At 46.1% G+C, this 16,857-nt stretch overlaps 1 protein-coding gene across 4 annotated transcripts in view; it reads right to left on the bottom strand.

The window, feature by feature from the left end:
- fmnl2a (formin-like 2a) overlaps positions 1–16,857 on the bottom strand; it is a 48,437-nt gene that overhangs the window by 17,706 nt on the left and 13,874 nt on the right. For all 4 annotated transcript variants that reach the window (XM_072718183.1, XM_072718181.1, XM_072718187.1 and 1 more), the window contains exons 2-6: positions 8,862–8,945; positions 5,417–5,497; positions 2,705–2,781; positions 1,081–1,164; positions 270–425 (exon numbers count right to left, since the gene is read on the bottom strand). In XM_072718183.1, the coding sequence (XP_072574284.1) occupies positions 270–425; positions 1,081–1,164; positions 2,705–2,781; positions 5,417–5,497; positions 8,862–8,945 (482 nt within the window). The remainder of the gene's footprint in view (positions 1–269; positions 426–1,080; positions 1,165–2,704; positions 2,782–5,416; positions 5,498–8,861; positions 8,946–16,857) is intronic.

The raw sequence follows: 16,857 nt of genomic DNA, 5'->3' as shown, positions 1-16,857 counted from the left end.
TACTATGAAAAAAACTGTCCCAGGTAGCAAAAGGGACACACCGCGGGGGGGACACACCGCATGGGACACCCATCCACCACAGGACACATACATGGAGATGAACACACTACAGGCAACTCAGTGACACCAGTTCACCTAATTGCACATCTCTGCATGTTTGCACTGTGTCATGAACATTTCCTCCGGTAGAGCAAACTCCAGGGTGGGGGAGCGCAAAGAGAAGAGCGAAGCAATAGGGCATGTTTGTTCCCCAGAAGCCTGACGCTTGCCTTAGTGTAGAGTGGCGTCCCGACCGCGAGATGCTGCCCCCGCTGACCGGGGAGGGCAGGGTGCTTCCCCCATTCAGGTCCTCGATGGACCGGCTCCAGGGTCTGGACTTGTCCACCGCGTTTTCCATGCTGCTCTCCATGCTGTCGCTGTCGAACCTGAAAATGAGCAGGGGAGTTTGCCGTGAATCACACAGGGGCGACGGGTTAAACGGGCAGGGTCGCTCTGTGTAAATAACGTAACAGGCTAAGAAACCGACTGCGGCTAATGCCCGTTAGCCAGCCACCAATATTCGGACAGGAACACATGTGACAAAAGGCAGAATCGTTAAAGCCAGGTACAGGAGATCCCAGCTTTGCTTTACACTGCTCCGTGGTGGATCCAGGCAGGGGGTTATGCCCATACATAAACCGGCATGATTCCGGAATCATGGATACTGACTGGGAGAGTGGGAACAATGGATGATGATGTCCTTCAAAACTACCCCCCCCCCCCTTTGAAGTAAACCACTGAACCCCGTGGCCCATGACCCAGACTGAGATAAATGGATAAGGATTGAAGGATGGATTATTGTTTAATGTCTGTATTGTCTCTCCATACTTCAGCTACTTTACATTTGCGATCCCTGTGTTAGTCTTAGCGCTGGGCAGCCAAGCATTTCGCTGCACATTGAACTGAATGTGTCTATATGTGCTTTCGTGTTTTTCATCGCGTCATATTTACAACAGTGGGGGGGGGGGGGGGGACACAAAAATACAATACCCCAGAGTCTCGACTCAGAGACCTCATCAGACCTTGAGTTGTGTGACTTACGTGACAGCATACTGTGCAAAGGAGAGATACTCCACCAGGACGTCGAGACCCTTGTTCTCCTCATTTAGGAACTCCCGAACCCATCTACAAGATCAAGGACGCAGAGTGAGAACACAACAACTTCATGGTCACTGGGAACACAAGTCTGAGCCACCACACAGCATGTGACGTCACTGGAACACCAAAACAAAATGTCCTGTTCAGACAATGAACGTGTGAAGTGTCCGTGTGGTGGGATACTACAGATCCAGCTCCCATTTCCCATAAGCATCACAAAGCTACATTCCTAATAAAATCCATTTAACTGCCCAAGCAGTTTTGGATGTGCTTGCACTAAAGCCATTAATCTCCCCAGCTGTTTAAGAAGCCATTTCGGCAAAGATATTTTGATTTATTTGCAACTCCATTTGGTGAACTGTAGCAACACAATGAAACTCCACAGATGTAGACTCTTGTTGCACAAATGGGCGTGAGCAGGGAGGACGGGGTTATCGCAACTATGACTTCATACACAGGCAATCCAGTACTTCCAAGCCAAAAGACACCATTGACAGAACACAAACTTTTCTATTAGACAAGGGAAGCCAATCAATATCGTAAAGCTCTTTGTATCCACCTGAGTCAAATTCACCAGGTTCAGGAGCATTGAGTCAGATTTAAAACAGGAAAGTTGAGCACTCAATGAAGTTCTCATGGCCCAAAGTAGCCGGGGCAATTCCAGAGTCGTTCAATGAGTGAACAGTGTAATCTTGTTTTGGGACATGGACACGTTATCGCCTCCCATTTCTGACCCGCCACCAGTAGCCAAAATATCTTCCCGTGTGTAATTTAAGAATGTAGGTAAACCGAAGTATCCGAACAGGTCCAGTAAATCATCTTTTGAAACGGACAGTCAACAAAGATACACCAAATCTGTTCTGACAGATGTATATCAAACAAAAAGATGGCTCCCGTTTAGTTTTTGTTGGGAGATGCAAATCCGGGCCTGGAATTCGTGTTGTTTTGCTTCGTCCCGTGAGTGTCTTGAGTAACTGGACTTGGCAGCGAGATCATTATTGTTGCCAGAGTACATCAGGCCGTCCTCCCAGCTCAGCCTTCCTGTCCCTCGCCATCAGCAGCGAGGACTCCGCCGGGAGTGACCTCGCACGACAGGGCCCCCGCACCCCGACGTCCTGCTTCCACTTCCCAGCATGCATCTCTGCTCATTAGCTCTGGCAGCCAGCTCTAACTCAGAAAGTTAGCAAGGCCAGAGCCCCTGAAGGTGGAGCCTGACCTTTCAGTTTAGGAGTAAGAGGATGTCCCCAAAAAGAAATTATCTGAGGTGGCAACGTGCAACAGGGATGACAGGAAAAGGATACTGCTGTGTGTGTGTGTGTGTGTGTGTCTAATATATATATTATAGACACACACACAAAAATTACACATTTTAACTGTAAATTAGTTAAGCCAATTAGTCACGGCAAGCTACTGATTCACCTACATTAAGACATCTTAAAGGGAAATACTGTGCATTGACAGTACTCTTGAGGCAATGTAAGCTAAACTTTCAATGAATCAATTTCACGGAATTCAAGTCAAGCCTGCAATGTCTCTTGTGATGTTAAGGAAATGATTAATTACTCACCCGATGTGATTGGTCCGTAATGATATTTCCAGTTCTCTTAAGACTTGAGTTGATTCCTGCACTCTTCGGCGAAATTTCTGGGAGAGAAAAGAGCAGCAGGAACAGGAGTTTTTCCCCCTTTGTGTTCACAGATCATACTATGAAATGAGAATTTCTTTACCTCAGCCCCATAAGGATATTATTGTTTATTCTGGATTTATTTCAGGATTTGTGTTCTGTGGGCAATTTAGCACATTTAAATTTCAATATGTGCACCTGTCTGCAGTGGCGGATCCTGGCAAGGGCAACACGGGCAACACGGGCAACACGGGCAACACGGGCAACACGGGCAACACGGGCAACACGGGCAACTGTTCCGGGGGCGCGCGGACTTAGGGAAGCACGAGTCCAAATTGCTCCCCCATTGGCTTGACAATTTTACCCTGACCAATCCCCTAGTCAACAACTTTATTAGACAGTTAGGAGGGGGCGAGGCTGGCTGGCGCATGGGGGGGAAGCCCAGGGCGTCACATGGGGTTTGACTGTTACTGCCAGTCTCTGTTCGCGAATATTTTAATTTCACATTAGGATAATATTTCGTTCGCTTATTCTTTGTGGTGGCCGAAAAAACAAATGAAGTCATTCGAAATTCATAAATTTAGGTAACTACATGACCCATAACGTAAGAAGGAGGTTTTGTTGGATATTTTCAAAGGCCGCCATAAAGCAGACTGAGACCAGACATAACAAAAGGCCAGCAAACCACCTGATTTTCCAGAGCAGGATGTTAAACCAAAACCCCTCCGAAACACAGAGGACCCAAGTTACACACCAATGACATCAGCTTGTAAAATCATTGCATCATCAGCAATGGCTGCTGCCCCGCCTGTAGATTCGCATTCAACAGGGAGGTGGGGGTTACGTTCCAAAATCTTCCAATCCCCATCTCCTGACAAAAAAAATGCTCTCTGATAAGAACCAGAAAAAGTCTTGCTATGAGATCCTGATGTAAGATATCAGTGCAGGCTTTGTTCCTGCACTCACAGCCCCATCCACCCCCGCCACCCCCGACCTGTCCCCCCCCCCCCCACATAAGCTTTGTCAGCAGGACGGAGTGAGGCACGCTTTCCGAAAGGGTCATCCTGGAGACAAATCAATAGCCAAGACATTCTTCTGCACTTGCCCAATGATCTCGTCCCTCCATGTCCTGTGATTGGCTGGAGGGCAGAGGAATGCGGCAGGCCACATATGTAAAGCGGAGCCGGTGACCTGGAGCCATTTCACGGAGGCACAAAGTGCCAATTGTTTGAGGCTGAAAAGGGGGCTGAACTGGAATGTAAAGCTATAACACCCCCCCCCCCCCCACACACACACACACACACAAACACACACACACACTCTTACTTATACACTCAAGCAATCTGCTGACCCCTGCGTGGGACACGAAAGCCATTGTTGGCGAGTGTCTAGCCCCGAAAAGCACACTGGGGATCTGGAGAGTTCCGCACACTCATTTAATGAGTGATTTGTTAAGCTGGGTCCACGCCCACTCGCTGGGGTTTCACGGCTCCGACTGGGATCGAATATATCCCAAACCCCCTCCCCCCTACTCCAAGGGATCTGATATGAGGATCCAAGCAAAAAGCAGTGATACTGCATTTCATAGTGCTCTGCTGGATAAACAGATATGGCAGCCTGCTGATCGACGAAGGCCGCGGCTTGAGTGAGATCCCCGAGCTGAGCACTTCGAGGTGTTAACACGGTCAGCGAGACCCCAACCCATCAGTCCACTCCTTGCCACCCTTATCCTCTTAAATCTGACAAGGCAACGTGCTCCTCGCTTTCGGCCCCCAGACGTCTCTGCCGAAGAACGGCGATGTGATTCAGAGTTCTAATTTCCCTTTTTCCTCAGGAGAACGACACTAATTGGCTCAACCCCTTAAAGGCAGTGGAAGCCATCATAGAGCACAATGAGTGTTTTCTTCTATAGACAAAAGGACCGAATTTTCACACGATATAAAAGCACAGAAATACCATCCATGACAACACGCCGGCAAAAAAACTACCCCCTACCAATATTCATAAACTTTCAACAACAACATTCTGTGTGCGTCTACCAGTTATATATAAGGTAAGGACCTTTCCTTCAGCGACGGGCTGAGCTATCCCTGCCTGCCTCTGTAAGCGGTGCACTCGTCCAGCTTTCTGGATTATGCAGCCATAAATCCCAGGTGGGGTAACAGAATTACACAAACCCGCTCTGTTTTTTTGGCCTCGTCTCTCAGTAAACTTAATAATCACAGTTGACTTCTTTCAGAGTCCTGGTTTTTTCCTCAGTAAGTCAAGAGCCTTTATACTGGCAAGTACATCTGAGGGCATGTAAACACACACAAACACACATACACAAACACTCACACACGGGCATTTTCAGACTCGAATGGAAGCGATTCCTATAACCACTGAACAAAAACCTGAAATATTCTTTTCAAGTTACAAAGAAAGAGAAATGCATCCATCCATGAACCTTTTATTAAATACAATGACAGCTATAGAGATCTTCTCCAGAAGGGTGTGTGACACACTCGCCTAGAGCAGCTTCTGAAAACTTCTCTCTCCGAAGCGAAACATGTGACAGCCCAGTGTATACGGATATCAAAGTCCAGCGGATTCAAAACGGGAAGGAAGAGCCTTAGGATGGTGGAAAGAAGTCAACAGGAACCATGAGCTACCCACCTTCCTGGTGATAGCAGGGTCCAGATAACCCCGCAGCTTCTGGATGTATGTGTGCGGGGGGTTCTTCACTTGAAATCTTTCCTATCCAGAGAGAGAGAGAGAGAGAGAGAAAAATTACACACAGCAGAATGAACAAATGGCTAAAGCATAGTGCTGATACCAGGTCCTGCAGCATGATAACATTCAGTGACAGGATGAGTGAAGCATGTCTAATGAGTATGTCAACCCACAAATGCAGCAGACAACACCAATAACTGTTGACCTGCCCTCCACACAATCTTCTAGTAATGAAGACGTCATGTCAGCATTGACAAACCGGTCAGAATTAATAGGTTTCTCCTCAGATTAGTGCCTGCCACCTCGACGGAGGTTGTCATCACAAACGCATTGAGGCAAAAGGCCCATATCATCATTGACGTCGCATTACCGTCACTTACTGGGTGACAGGGGAAATGTCCCTAGTGACCCCCCCCATGAGTGAAAAGCAGCCCACGGACCGCCATCGATTAATTCTGATCCAGCAATTACATGCTCGGGCAGCGTCAAACACGACGTAAATGCCCAGGCTCAGATTTATGCTTGGCTATGCAGGACAGCCCACTGTTAACATACCGAACCCCAAGACTGAGATGCACATGCTCTACGGCTGTCAGAGAGTCAAAGAAAATAGATGGTTACTAGCATACAACGATGGCAGTAACTGGATTAGCAAAAATTACTGCAAGAGAAACTAAGCTCATTGTTCAGAGATGATGACATTTGAAGTGTTCTCAGTGCATGACGGTCCCAACAGAACCCAAACATTTCCAAGGAAAAACACTTCTCAGAAAGAGGTGGTTTATGTAACAAGAAAAACAGGAAAGTTACCACTGATTACAGTTCTTCTCTTGTCATCTTCATAGTTTGGAGTAGGGCTGGGTGATACATCAATACTTATATCGCGCATGCGCAATAATCACCAGGGCTTCAAATGACAGGTGAAACGTTTGCCCGGACGCCAGCTTTACAGTACTATATGGATGTTTATTTACGGCCACAATTTCTCAAGCAGATTAGTAATACGGATAAATATTGAGGCATTTTATGAGGCCCAAAAGTTAGCAGTCAGTATAAATTCAGCATATCCTTATGTTCAATAAACGTGTCTGATTTTAAACTGCTAAAAGTACCACCACACCACAGACGTCTTTTTACCTTGTTTATCCACAAGATCTCCTCTTTTAAAAGATGTCGTAGCTGCTGAGCTGTTCCTTTCGTCACCACCACTATAGTGTGTATTAACCTGAAGTATACCAAACCATAGTATATCAAAACGGTATTACGTGGTGTGCTCTGCTGTATTGTATATTGCACTACAGATTACACAGATTACCAACTCTCATTAATATTTTAGCCCTACTACTAATCTGTTTAAATTGCGGGCGTAAATAAACGTTTATAATACTGAAAAGCTGGCGTCCAGCCAAATGCTTCGCTCGTCATCTGAAGCCCTGGTGATTATAGCGCATGCGCAATACAATATCGATATATCACATCACCCCACCCTAGTTTGGAGTAATATTGGTGAGATTTAAACTGTCTACATTCTCCATCATCTGACACATAATCAAATTCAATGGCTGATGATGCTTAATCAGACGGGGCAGCGTGCTGAGGGCTGAGCCTCTGTGCCTGTGATCGGAAGGTCGCTGGTTTGAGCCCAGCCTCGGCAGAAAAGTCGTGTCTGCAGGCCCTTGACTCCCAGCTCCCTGGGCGCTGCTGCAGGTGGCTGCCCTTCACTGCCAAGCTTGCCATCACCTATACGCGTCTGTGCGTCACGGCGAGCACAGTGGGGTTGGGGAAAAAAATTCCCCATCAATTAAAAAGTTGTTTTAAAATATTATTACATTTTTCCAAGGGTTTCGGCATCTTATCAACAGATTTTGAGGTGAAGGTGGAGTATGAAATGATGAGAGATGTAATAAAATGTGTTGCCAAAAAAAAAACAGGGTGCCACTTACTAATTAAATGCCTTGAGAAAACCAGACAGAAAACAAAGAAATATTTTTTAAAAGCCACACCATTCTTAGGACTGCAACGCGGTGCATCCCCCCAGCCAAAAGCTAATCTGAGGGACTCTGCCTGTTAACATGTTTTGAAAGCATCCATTTTAATGCAAGGATGAGGAAAAACAACACGGTTTGCATACAGAACATTTACAAGACAGTTATCCATGAAATTCAAAATTATAACAGGATGTCTTTAAGTCTCTCGTGACTGACATGACTCAGACTTCAACATGCACTGAACTATTCATTTAACTTCCAGAATTCACGTGCTATTACTAAAACAAAAAATAACCAGGCTATGAATTCAATGTCGTTCACTTTTACACAAGGGTCCACAGTCTTCCATTTCAACACCTTGCAGACGAACGTCTCCACCAAAGTCCGACGGCGATGCCAGCTACGGGGCTCCGCCCCCGCCGCATGGCGGTTGCCATGGTTACACAACATCTCCCAAAGCAGCTCTCTGCGCGACCCAGACAACATCCTCAGTCAGCCGTAGGACTGAAATAATTTAACAAGCGAACAAGAAAGCCAGCCCACGGGACCATGTCCTTTGATCCACGAGAACACTGTACATCGTCTGTGACCGTAAACACAAGCTACATCAGTAAACGCATGCTCTCTGGAGTTTGGGTTCTGTAATTAAGACTAAAACGTGAACAAATGTGATATTACACAGAAGAAACAACGCTGGGACCTGCATTTCTCCAAGTAAACTTTTTGGAGAGTGGAAGATGAGGTTTTTTTGAGAAAAAGGATGGAGGGATTGGTAATTATATGGGGGGTGGGGCACCACACAGACTGAAGACCCGCACATTCAAATTCTGCTCAGCCAATGAGCCCAAAGCACTTAAAATGCTAATTAATCTCGTAATCAAAGAAGGTCAGACATGAGAATGTGCCTTCAGGGTCCCTTAAAAGTGGTTGTGTCCTGTGCTTTTGGAGAAGTGCTCAGTGACTTAGGGAGGGACGACACACCTGATAGGGGGAGCTCATACACACTCAGCTAAGCCTGGTGTTTAAGGTGGAATTTACTCATTTTAGTCTTGGTGACCAAATTTTCCATGCAGACACATAATATATTTTATCATGAAAGACCCTCTGTACACCTGGCAAATTTTACCATTGTGGGGGGTGGTTCATAAATTTTAAATTGGTAAAATATCAATATACTGGAATTGTTTTTGTGAATACTGTCAAAATACCATATACTGTGGTATAATGCCTGGACAGTGTGGGAAAAAGACCAGCCCTCGTGATCTGCATCCCATGACTGAAACACAGGGAGGGGGCGCAGTCTCACCATGAAGACCGTCCTGGCAAGTTCGCCCCTTGACCTGTTCATTGGAGTCGAGAGACACCTCGATTTAAAAGATGAACAAATAAATAATGCTGACCTGGTCACAGATGAGCTCCCACTTCTTCTCGCTGTCATACTGGCGCAGGAGTCGGGCTTTGTCTGGAGGGAGGTTCATGGAATTCTGGGGGAAAAGGGACAGAAGAGGGATTGAAACAAAGAGCAAAAAAGCAAGTGACACCAGAGCCAACCTGTCACTCCGCACTGTCCACCTGATCCAGACTCTGAACAGCTTCAATTACAGCTACAGGTACAGCTACAGGTCAGCAGTCAAAATTAAGTGTTATTAGACTGAGGGAGGCCCAAGGCCTCCTCGGGTGCAGGGGATGCCCGCGCTTTGCTGTGCCACAGCCCTCTAACATGGCATTTCTCAGGCATTTAACCTCACAGTCCAGATGCTTTAATCCAAAGCAACACTTTTTTTGGGGTAAAGCAGGATCAGCTGGTCCCTGAAGAAACTGGGATTAACTGCCTTGGTGAAACTACTCCACTGACATTGGGACAACCTGTTGATCAATTCATAAGGACCAAGCAGAATCGACAGCACAAGTGAAGGGATGAACATCCCCCCCCCCCCCCCCCCGCCCCATCAGTCCCACTGCGACACCAACCTCGTCATGTAAACAGAGCCATCACCCAGCTAAAACTCAGCCACGGCAACCAATGTGAGGAACGTTGTTTTCCCACACACACACACACACACACACACATTCATATCTTTGTGGGGACTGTCCATTCATTTCTATGGGGAAAACCCTAATCCCAACGATGACACCCTACCCCCTACCCAGTCCTATCCTTAACCATTAGTAACCAAACAAAATACAAGATCTTTGGCATTTTTAGTTTTTTGATTGCAGCTACAGATTTTTTTAAATCTGGGCTTTTTTTTAAATGAGTTTCCCCTTGCGGGGACTGAAAAAATGTTCCCCACAATGTCAAAACAAGAGATTTTTATTACAATGTTGGGACATTTGGTCCCCACAATGTACTACACACACACACACACACACACTTCCTCTCTGGGTAGAGGAAATAATTCAACATGAGCCCACCCCCCATTCCCCACCCCCAAGCTGGCTGAGAAACAGCAGTCAACATCTGGTTCCAAGCAAACTAAATATCGCATTCCATCAGCTTAATAAATACCTCCTACACTGTCATCAAACGGCTAGCAGGGGAGCTAACATATAGGAACAAGTGCTATTTATTTATTCCTATAACAGTTTAACTGGCGGTATATGACCTGTAGCTTTATTTAAATAAAATGCTCAACCAGAACGAGGCCAATAAAACACCAGGCTACATCTGGCAAAATTTAACTCACCTAACCAACTACTGAGTATGACCGGTTTTACTCGCGGGGAAAACAGCCAACGCAGCAGAGAGGCAGGTGATATTACCGGACACATTTACGCTGGAAAGTCACATGATCATTTTGTTTTAAAGGAATACTTTGAAGCAGAGTTAGGCCAGGCAAGTGCTGCTTCAAGACGGCCGAAAGCTGCTCGGACAATTACACCATTACACTGTAAATAATGGCGCCCCACCCTATCGAATTGTTGTTTTCTCAGCTCTACAACAACATTAGCACTGTACAGCTACCAGAAAGAATGAAGACGTCCGCTTATGTTTCATACCCCACCCTGAAATGCCTAACCAAAGACTGAAACAATTAGGGTTTAATCAACCCTCCAAAAAAATAAAAAATAGGATGCAGAGGCATAGTAGAGCAATAAGAAGCCTTTTGTCATCTGTGTGTAACAGCAGGCCACACCCAGCTAGAAAAAGAGACACTTCCACAGAAAGTACATTGATGTAATCCCCATTTCCTTTTAATAGAAAACATCACCATGTATTAACTTATCAGGCATGAGATCACAGTTCCCCCTTCCCCAAGTGCGTGGCGGATGCCGCAGCTGAAATGGCGAGATGGCGAGTTCAACGGGACAGAAAGGGAAACAGGAACCTATCCTTTCAGAGAGCCCCGGCATCGGAGATTTGGGGGTGGGGGGCAGATGCCCGAGGGAGGCTCAGAAAGCCCCCAGGAGCAGTGCTAATGTATGCCCCCCCCCCTTTAAAAAACGCTGCTTAAGTAGGGCTATTATTGTCTGTAAAAAGGAGGCTTCCATAAACCAGTTTAGCTGAGCCACACATACTGTGTGACGTGGGTGCAGTAAACGAGGCTGAATTTGATTCCACAGCCGGACACTTATCCTAAGTAATCTGCGATTATTTACCTACTTACATAACTGGGTATTGACCCAACGATTAAAGTTACGCATGGTACTCAGAGATAATGGCACCAGGGGGCCCTTTCAAGGACTCGAACCAGAAACCCCCCGGGTCACAGACTGCTACGGTGGCTGCCATCTTGGACGTGAACCACCAGTTTCCACATAAAAGGCACGTAAACCGTGGAAGCTGCCAAGATGCATCTCGCATGAACGTACACGGCCGATTTACAACATGAAAGCGTGCTTGGGCCGTCACGTTATCAGAGGCTTTGGGCCAGTGGCACCCCCCCCAAAGTCACAAGCTGGAAGGAAAAAAAAAAATAGGCTTCAGTCTCAACAGGAGCACCAGAGAGCAAGTTTACTTGGAGAAATGCAATCTCCAAAAAAAAATATATGCACATCTATTGTTATGGTGCTGCTGCTACCGTTGTCCACCTCGGAACAGCACCTGCTGTGTTCATTTATAGAGAACAGAATGTGTGTCAGTGTGTCACAATCCTTAACCGTCCAAAGACATGCCAAACGTAGATCTGCAGAGCTGAAGCACCTAGAGACACTTCAGAAGCCCTGATCAGAGGCCCCGCCTTCACCTCCCATCCTGACCCTTTGACCAAATGGCACAATTTCTAAACCCCACAGCTGCCAAACAAAATAATATGGGGGGGAAAACACAAGGACAAGGACAAGGTATGATACCTTAAATCAGATTAGATTTCACCGGTGTCATGAACTATGAGCTTTAAGCTTCTTCAAAAAATGGTTACAGAATTGGCATTCGTAAGCGAGGTAAACAAACTTTGTGAGGCTCTGCTAGGAACAATTACCGTTTGCAGAAATCACAACTTAAGCATACTTACTAGCTAGAATTGCCCTTAAGCCAGGACATAATTTCATTTTTGTTCTCACCATTGTGCCAATACCTACGATAATTAAACGAGGACATTATGGTCAATTATTCCAACATGCTCTCTGTGGTAATCAGAGGGAATGACTCTGGTACAGGGGTCCCTAAAGCAGGTCAGAACCACTGTGATCGGTATCTTCTGTAAAAAAAAAAAAAGTTCATAGTCCAAAAGTAATACTAGGCATTATTCCAAACAAAAGGTTCAAATATGTTAAGTCACTGTATACTGTTGGCATGAAGCACATTTATAACAGGAGTCGTCTAGATGGCTGACAAATGGATTAATACCTGAGAACAGGTGTCACTTCGTACACCAAACAGAGAAGCTGAAGGGGCCCCGGCACTGTGATCATTAAAATGCTTAAAACTGACAAGTTAAAGAGGGCTTAAGCCAATAGTCGAAACAGGGCCATATTAGACACTCCCCGCCTTCAAACCCCCGAGGATAAAACTCAAACGGAAACAAACTCAGGTGTTTGCTTGCTTCATTTCCATCGGAGAACTTGCTGGGAGCGCTGGCAGACAAACGACGGCTTCCCACCATGGTGCAGGAGTGATCTCCATCCCATAATCAACGCCAGCATTTTTGATAGACGCTAGTTACCCCCACGCTCAAACCCAAGCACAAGGTCATATCTGCTGTTGGTCGAAAGATAGGGACTGAAAGCCACCATGGCTCTTAGCTTAGAATAGGCGTTCCTAACATGCAAACTCCAAATAAATACAATGTAATCCAGACCGCGCGATCACCCCCCCAGTGAATTTTATTGTTGGACCCCTCCGCTCCAGGACGGTTGACTTAGACTTTGTGTCGCTGTTGGAATTTGGCTGTAGGAGAAAAATAATTGTGGACCCCCATCTTAAACGGAGCAGGCTACATTCACAAAGCAAATATTTGGGCCAACGTCCTCTATGAAGGGCCACCCCCATGCTCTGTGGCTCAGATGGTACAGTCTGCCCGGAGTCGCAGGTTCAATCCAAGCCCTACCATATGTATACAAAGTCTGAATCTCTTTCCCATGGTCTGATATGCCTCCCAAGATTGTCAGTCTCCCTCCACAGCCCAAAAACATGCAGCTAAAATAGGGGGGGGGGTCCTAATCTGCCGTGGTATGCGACCACTTGAGGGGAAAGTGAGCTCTGGGGTCCCCATTTACCATGTCCTCCATGTCACATGGGGTCCTTACAGGACAGGATCGGACTGCCACATTCCAGCTTAGCAAGCAACGCTAAACAAAAACAGCTGCGGATTTAACTAGAGTCCTATGGGCAATATAATAATAATGATAATAAATTTTATTTATAGCGCACTTTACATTTTCGGAGAAAATCAAGTGCTACAAAACCTCAACAATCTAAAAAAAGATATAAAGCAAAAAAATTAGGAATGATAAAACCTTTGTTTTTAGCAGATTTTAAGTCCTTTTTTAAAACTGTGGCTGCCCTCAGAGTGTCAGGAAGGGCATTCCATAGGCGAGACGCAGCAGCACAGAAGGACCGATCGCCCATTGTGCTGAGTTTAGTTCTGCGGGGATGAAGGCGATTTAATTGTGAAGAGCGGAGGGGTCGTGTTGTGGTTTGAGTTGTTATCAGTTCTTTTAAGTAAAGAGGAGCGTTTCCATAAATGCACTGGTGGGTGAGGAGAGAGATCTTGTACTCAATCCTGGCAGAAACAGGAAGCCATGTTAGTGACTGAAGGACAGGTTATGTATTCATATTACCGAACTCTCATCAGGATCTGAGCAGCAGAGTTCTGGATATACTGCAACCTTAGAAGACTCTTACTAGGGAGTGCATTGCAGTAGTCCAGCCGGGAGGAGATGAAGGCATGGACCAGCTTTTCTGCATCAGGGAGGGTGAGGGTAGGGCGAACTGGTCACACAGAGTCACCAAGGTAGACTGGAGGCTTTATAGGGCCACGTCTCCATTTTGCTAAAAGATCCCTCATTAAGTACTTCAAACAGTCCTTGAGGTCACCAAACCAGGTTATACATTCTATTTCCATAGCCAAATGTCAGGCAAGATTTTCCTAGAGACCCAACGTGGGTCCATCAGTAGGTAACACTGCACATGAAGAGTCAATATCACGTGGGACTGATCCCGCCCACGAGGTTTGCCAGCTCAACACTGTCATCATAGCAGAACAAAAATGGCAGCTTGTAACCAGACTGCCTCTTTGGTGGTTTATGTGTTGATCGACTTCTGGCCTCCAGTTGAGCGGCCAATGAAACAGGAGCAGGAAGGCAAGCAAACGCCTCACTGCAGATGAACCTTTAGGTGCGGACGTCCCGGAGCTGCGTATTTAGGTGGCGTCAAAGCAGATGTAAATCAGCAGCACAGCTGCGGAGGACTCACCGTCTCCTGCTGCTTTCGAAGCACCCAACGGCACATCACAGAGGCTCTCGCTGCAATGACTGGTGGACTTCATACAAACCATCAGATTAAATATTAAGCATCCTAAACAAAATCGGACAATGGAGCAGTTTGCTTTCAAATACCCACTATCTGTTTCCATGCAGGTTTTGAGGGTGGATCTTTAATTTATAATGTCAATGGTTTTCAATGAAGATACTATCCATCTATCCATCTCCCAGCTGTTTCTCCAGAATGGGAGGGGTGTCGCTGGAGCCGGTCCCAAGCAGCCCTGGACACCAGGCTCACCAAAAAAAAAAACATTCCTCCATTTTCTTTCCCGTTATGTAAAAATCACTGTTGCATGTGTAAGATGATGCCATTTTGGACGACTTAAAAGCCACATTAATTTCATAAGCACAAGAGCAATTCAAAGTCCACTAAAGACAAATATGTGAATATTTGCTGGAGTACAGCTATCTGCTTCATGTCTGCCTGTTCCTAATTCACTCCCACGTCCTCTCGAATCTTCCCCTTTCTTTGACTGACAAGACCCTGGAGATTCAGGGCTTTAGTGGGGGTGGGGGACAAAAGAATGTGGCCCAACACTCCTCCCCAGCAGTCGACCAGCCCCAGTGGCCCCCAAACTCCAGCGACACCAGCAGCAGGCAGCTAGGAAACTGCTTGCTTTGAAACGGATTCGCTTTCAGAAATCAAAGACATCGCGTCAAAGCGGAGAGAGCGTGGTCAGGCCCTGGAGAGCTTATAAAGATTGGGGGGGTTTCAGTTTTTTTTATTTTTTTTATTTTAAGTACAAAATTTGTGTGGGGTCCCGAAACTGCCTCCTCTTCTGAGGGTCCAGCTGCCACTCTCTCACATTAGTGCTCCACTGCACCATTTCCTGAGCCGCGGCCCAAGTGTGGGATCTTCAGGAATTTCAGGAATAACAAAAGGCACCGGTACCATTAGGGGCCCGGTAGAGGGGGGGGGGATGGACGCTATAACAAGATAGCTGCATATTAATGCCTTTCATCTGAACAACAGAATTCAAAGGATGCACCACTTCCCTCTGCCCCCCCCCCCCCCTCATTCCAGCATCCACATTCAGTTGGTGGAAATCATCTGACGGGGGGTGCCGAAGTTTTCCAAAAAGGAACCTTCATTCTGGGGGGGTTCCATGCTGGATCCTGCTTTCACAGCATTGTTCATAATCTCTGGTGTGAGGTAGAAATTCGGCTACGCTTCCCAATATACTTGCCCGATATCGTCAGCATCCCGTAATGTTACCCGCCCCATGTTACCGGTTGTCGATAAACCCGGGGCCTTTTCCTCTCGGATGACAGTGCACGCCAAAGGAGGCATGTCGACTCGCACCCTGGACTCTCCTTCCAGGCCTAGAAGACTGAAAATTACCCAGAATCCACTGCACGCACCAACAAATCCTTGAGGATTTCCCCTTGATTAGTGCAATGAAGCTCAATAATCCTCCCATTTCTGTTTGGGCACAGGTGTCCGCAGTCTGTCTCCCAGATTATCCGTGTAATCTGAGAGCCCCCCGCCAGCAGACCAGGCCCGCGTACACATCCGCACCACTCTCCACATGGCTGTCTGTCTGGGTGGCGGCGCGCCTCACTCACGGTCTAAACTGCCTTGGCATCAGCTCGGGGAATTAGCACGTTCACGGCATCCGCCATGACACCTTGCCCGTCACAGGCCTCCCCAGCTGCCCCCTCTAACTATGACGGAGATCCTAAAATAGCTATTTGGACATTTACATATTTGCCAAATTAGCGATACATTTCCCATAAGACACTGCAGTACACATTCATTTACATTTACTGTATGAAGATGCTCTATTACATAAATGAATATATATCTCCTATATACAACCAAGGCTAAAAAAAGTAATACTTCCATGGGAATGTACAGAGCGGTATAATTAGCAATCAAATGCAAGATTACGTTTGGCTAGACGACGGCAATAATGGAATAAAATTCCCAGCTTAGTCACTGAGCTGGTTGCACCAGTTAGAATGTGAATGAGACCTTTAGTCAGGGACTGCATGAGAGAGAAGCAGCAGTGCTGATGTAAACACGTGTCATTTCTTATTCTTGTACAGAATAAAAGAGACTTTGGTCTGGAAAACACGTAATAAGTTTAAAAATAGAAAATGGCTGCCAAATTGTCATAACACAGTATTACTAAGAACTGGCACAAAAACCCACACGGTTCATGAAAAGGGTTTACGATGCAAAGTTAATTAATTCTTAATCCCAGAGAGCTTTTATAAAGTAGACTTTTAAATCACAACCTCAAAAGCATTCAGTCTTGTAAACAAGTAAACACTGACTGCAGCATAAACACACAGAGGCTGGTTGCAATGGTCCGCATTGCGATATTTCGACTTTACAATGGGTAAATGTTTTTCACTTTCAGTACATTACTCAATAAATCACATGAGATATTCAAAACATAATTATAAAATAGGCTTTGTGCTAATCATTTTGCACAACTGCAGGCTAATGTAAGTGTTCTAAGCATG

The sequence above is a fragment of the Paramormyrops kingsleyae genome, chromosome 1, assembly GCF_048594095.1.
Source record: "Paramormyrops kingsleyae isolate MSU_618 chromosome 1, PKINGS_0.4, whole genome shotgun sequence".
Classification (NCBI taxonomy): domain Eukaryota; kingdom Metazoa; phylum Chordata; class Actinopteri; order Osteoglossiformes; family Mormyridae; genus Paramormyrops; species Paramormyrops kingsleyae.
The sequence above is the reverse complement of the archived record's forward strand: the minus strand, read 5'-3'. Positions and strand labels throughout refer to the sequence as shown.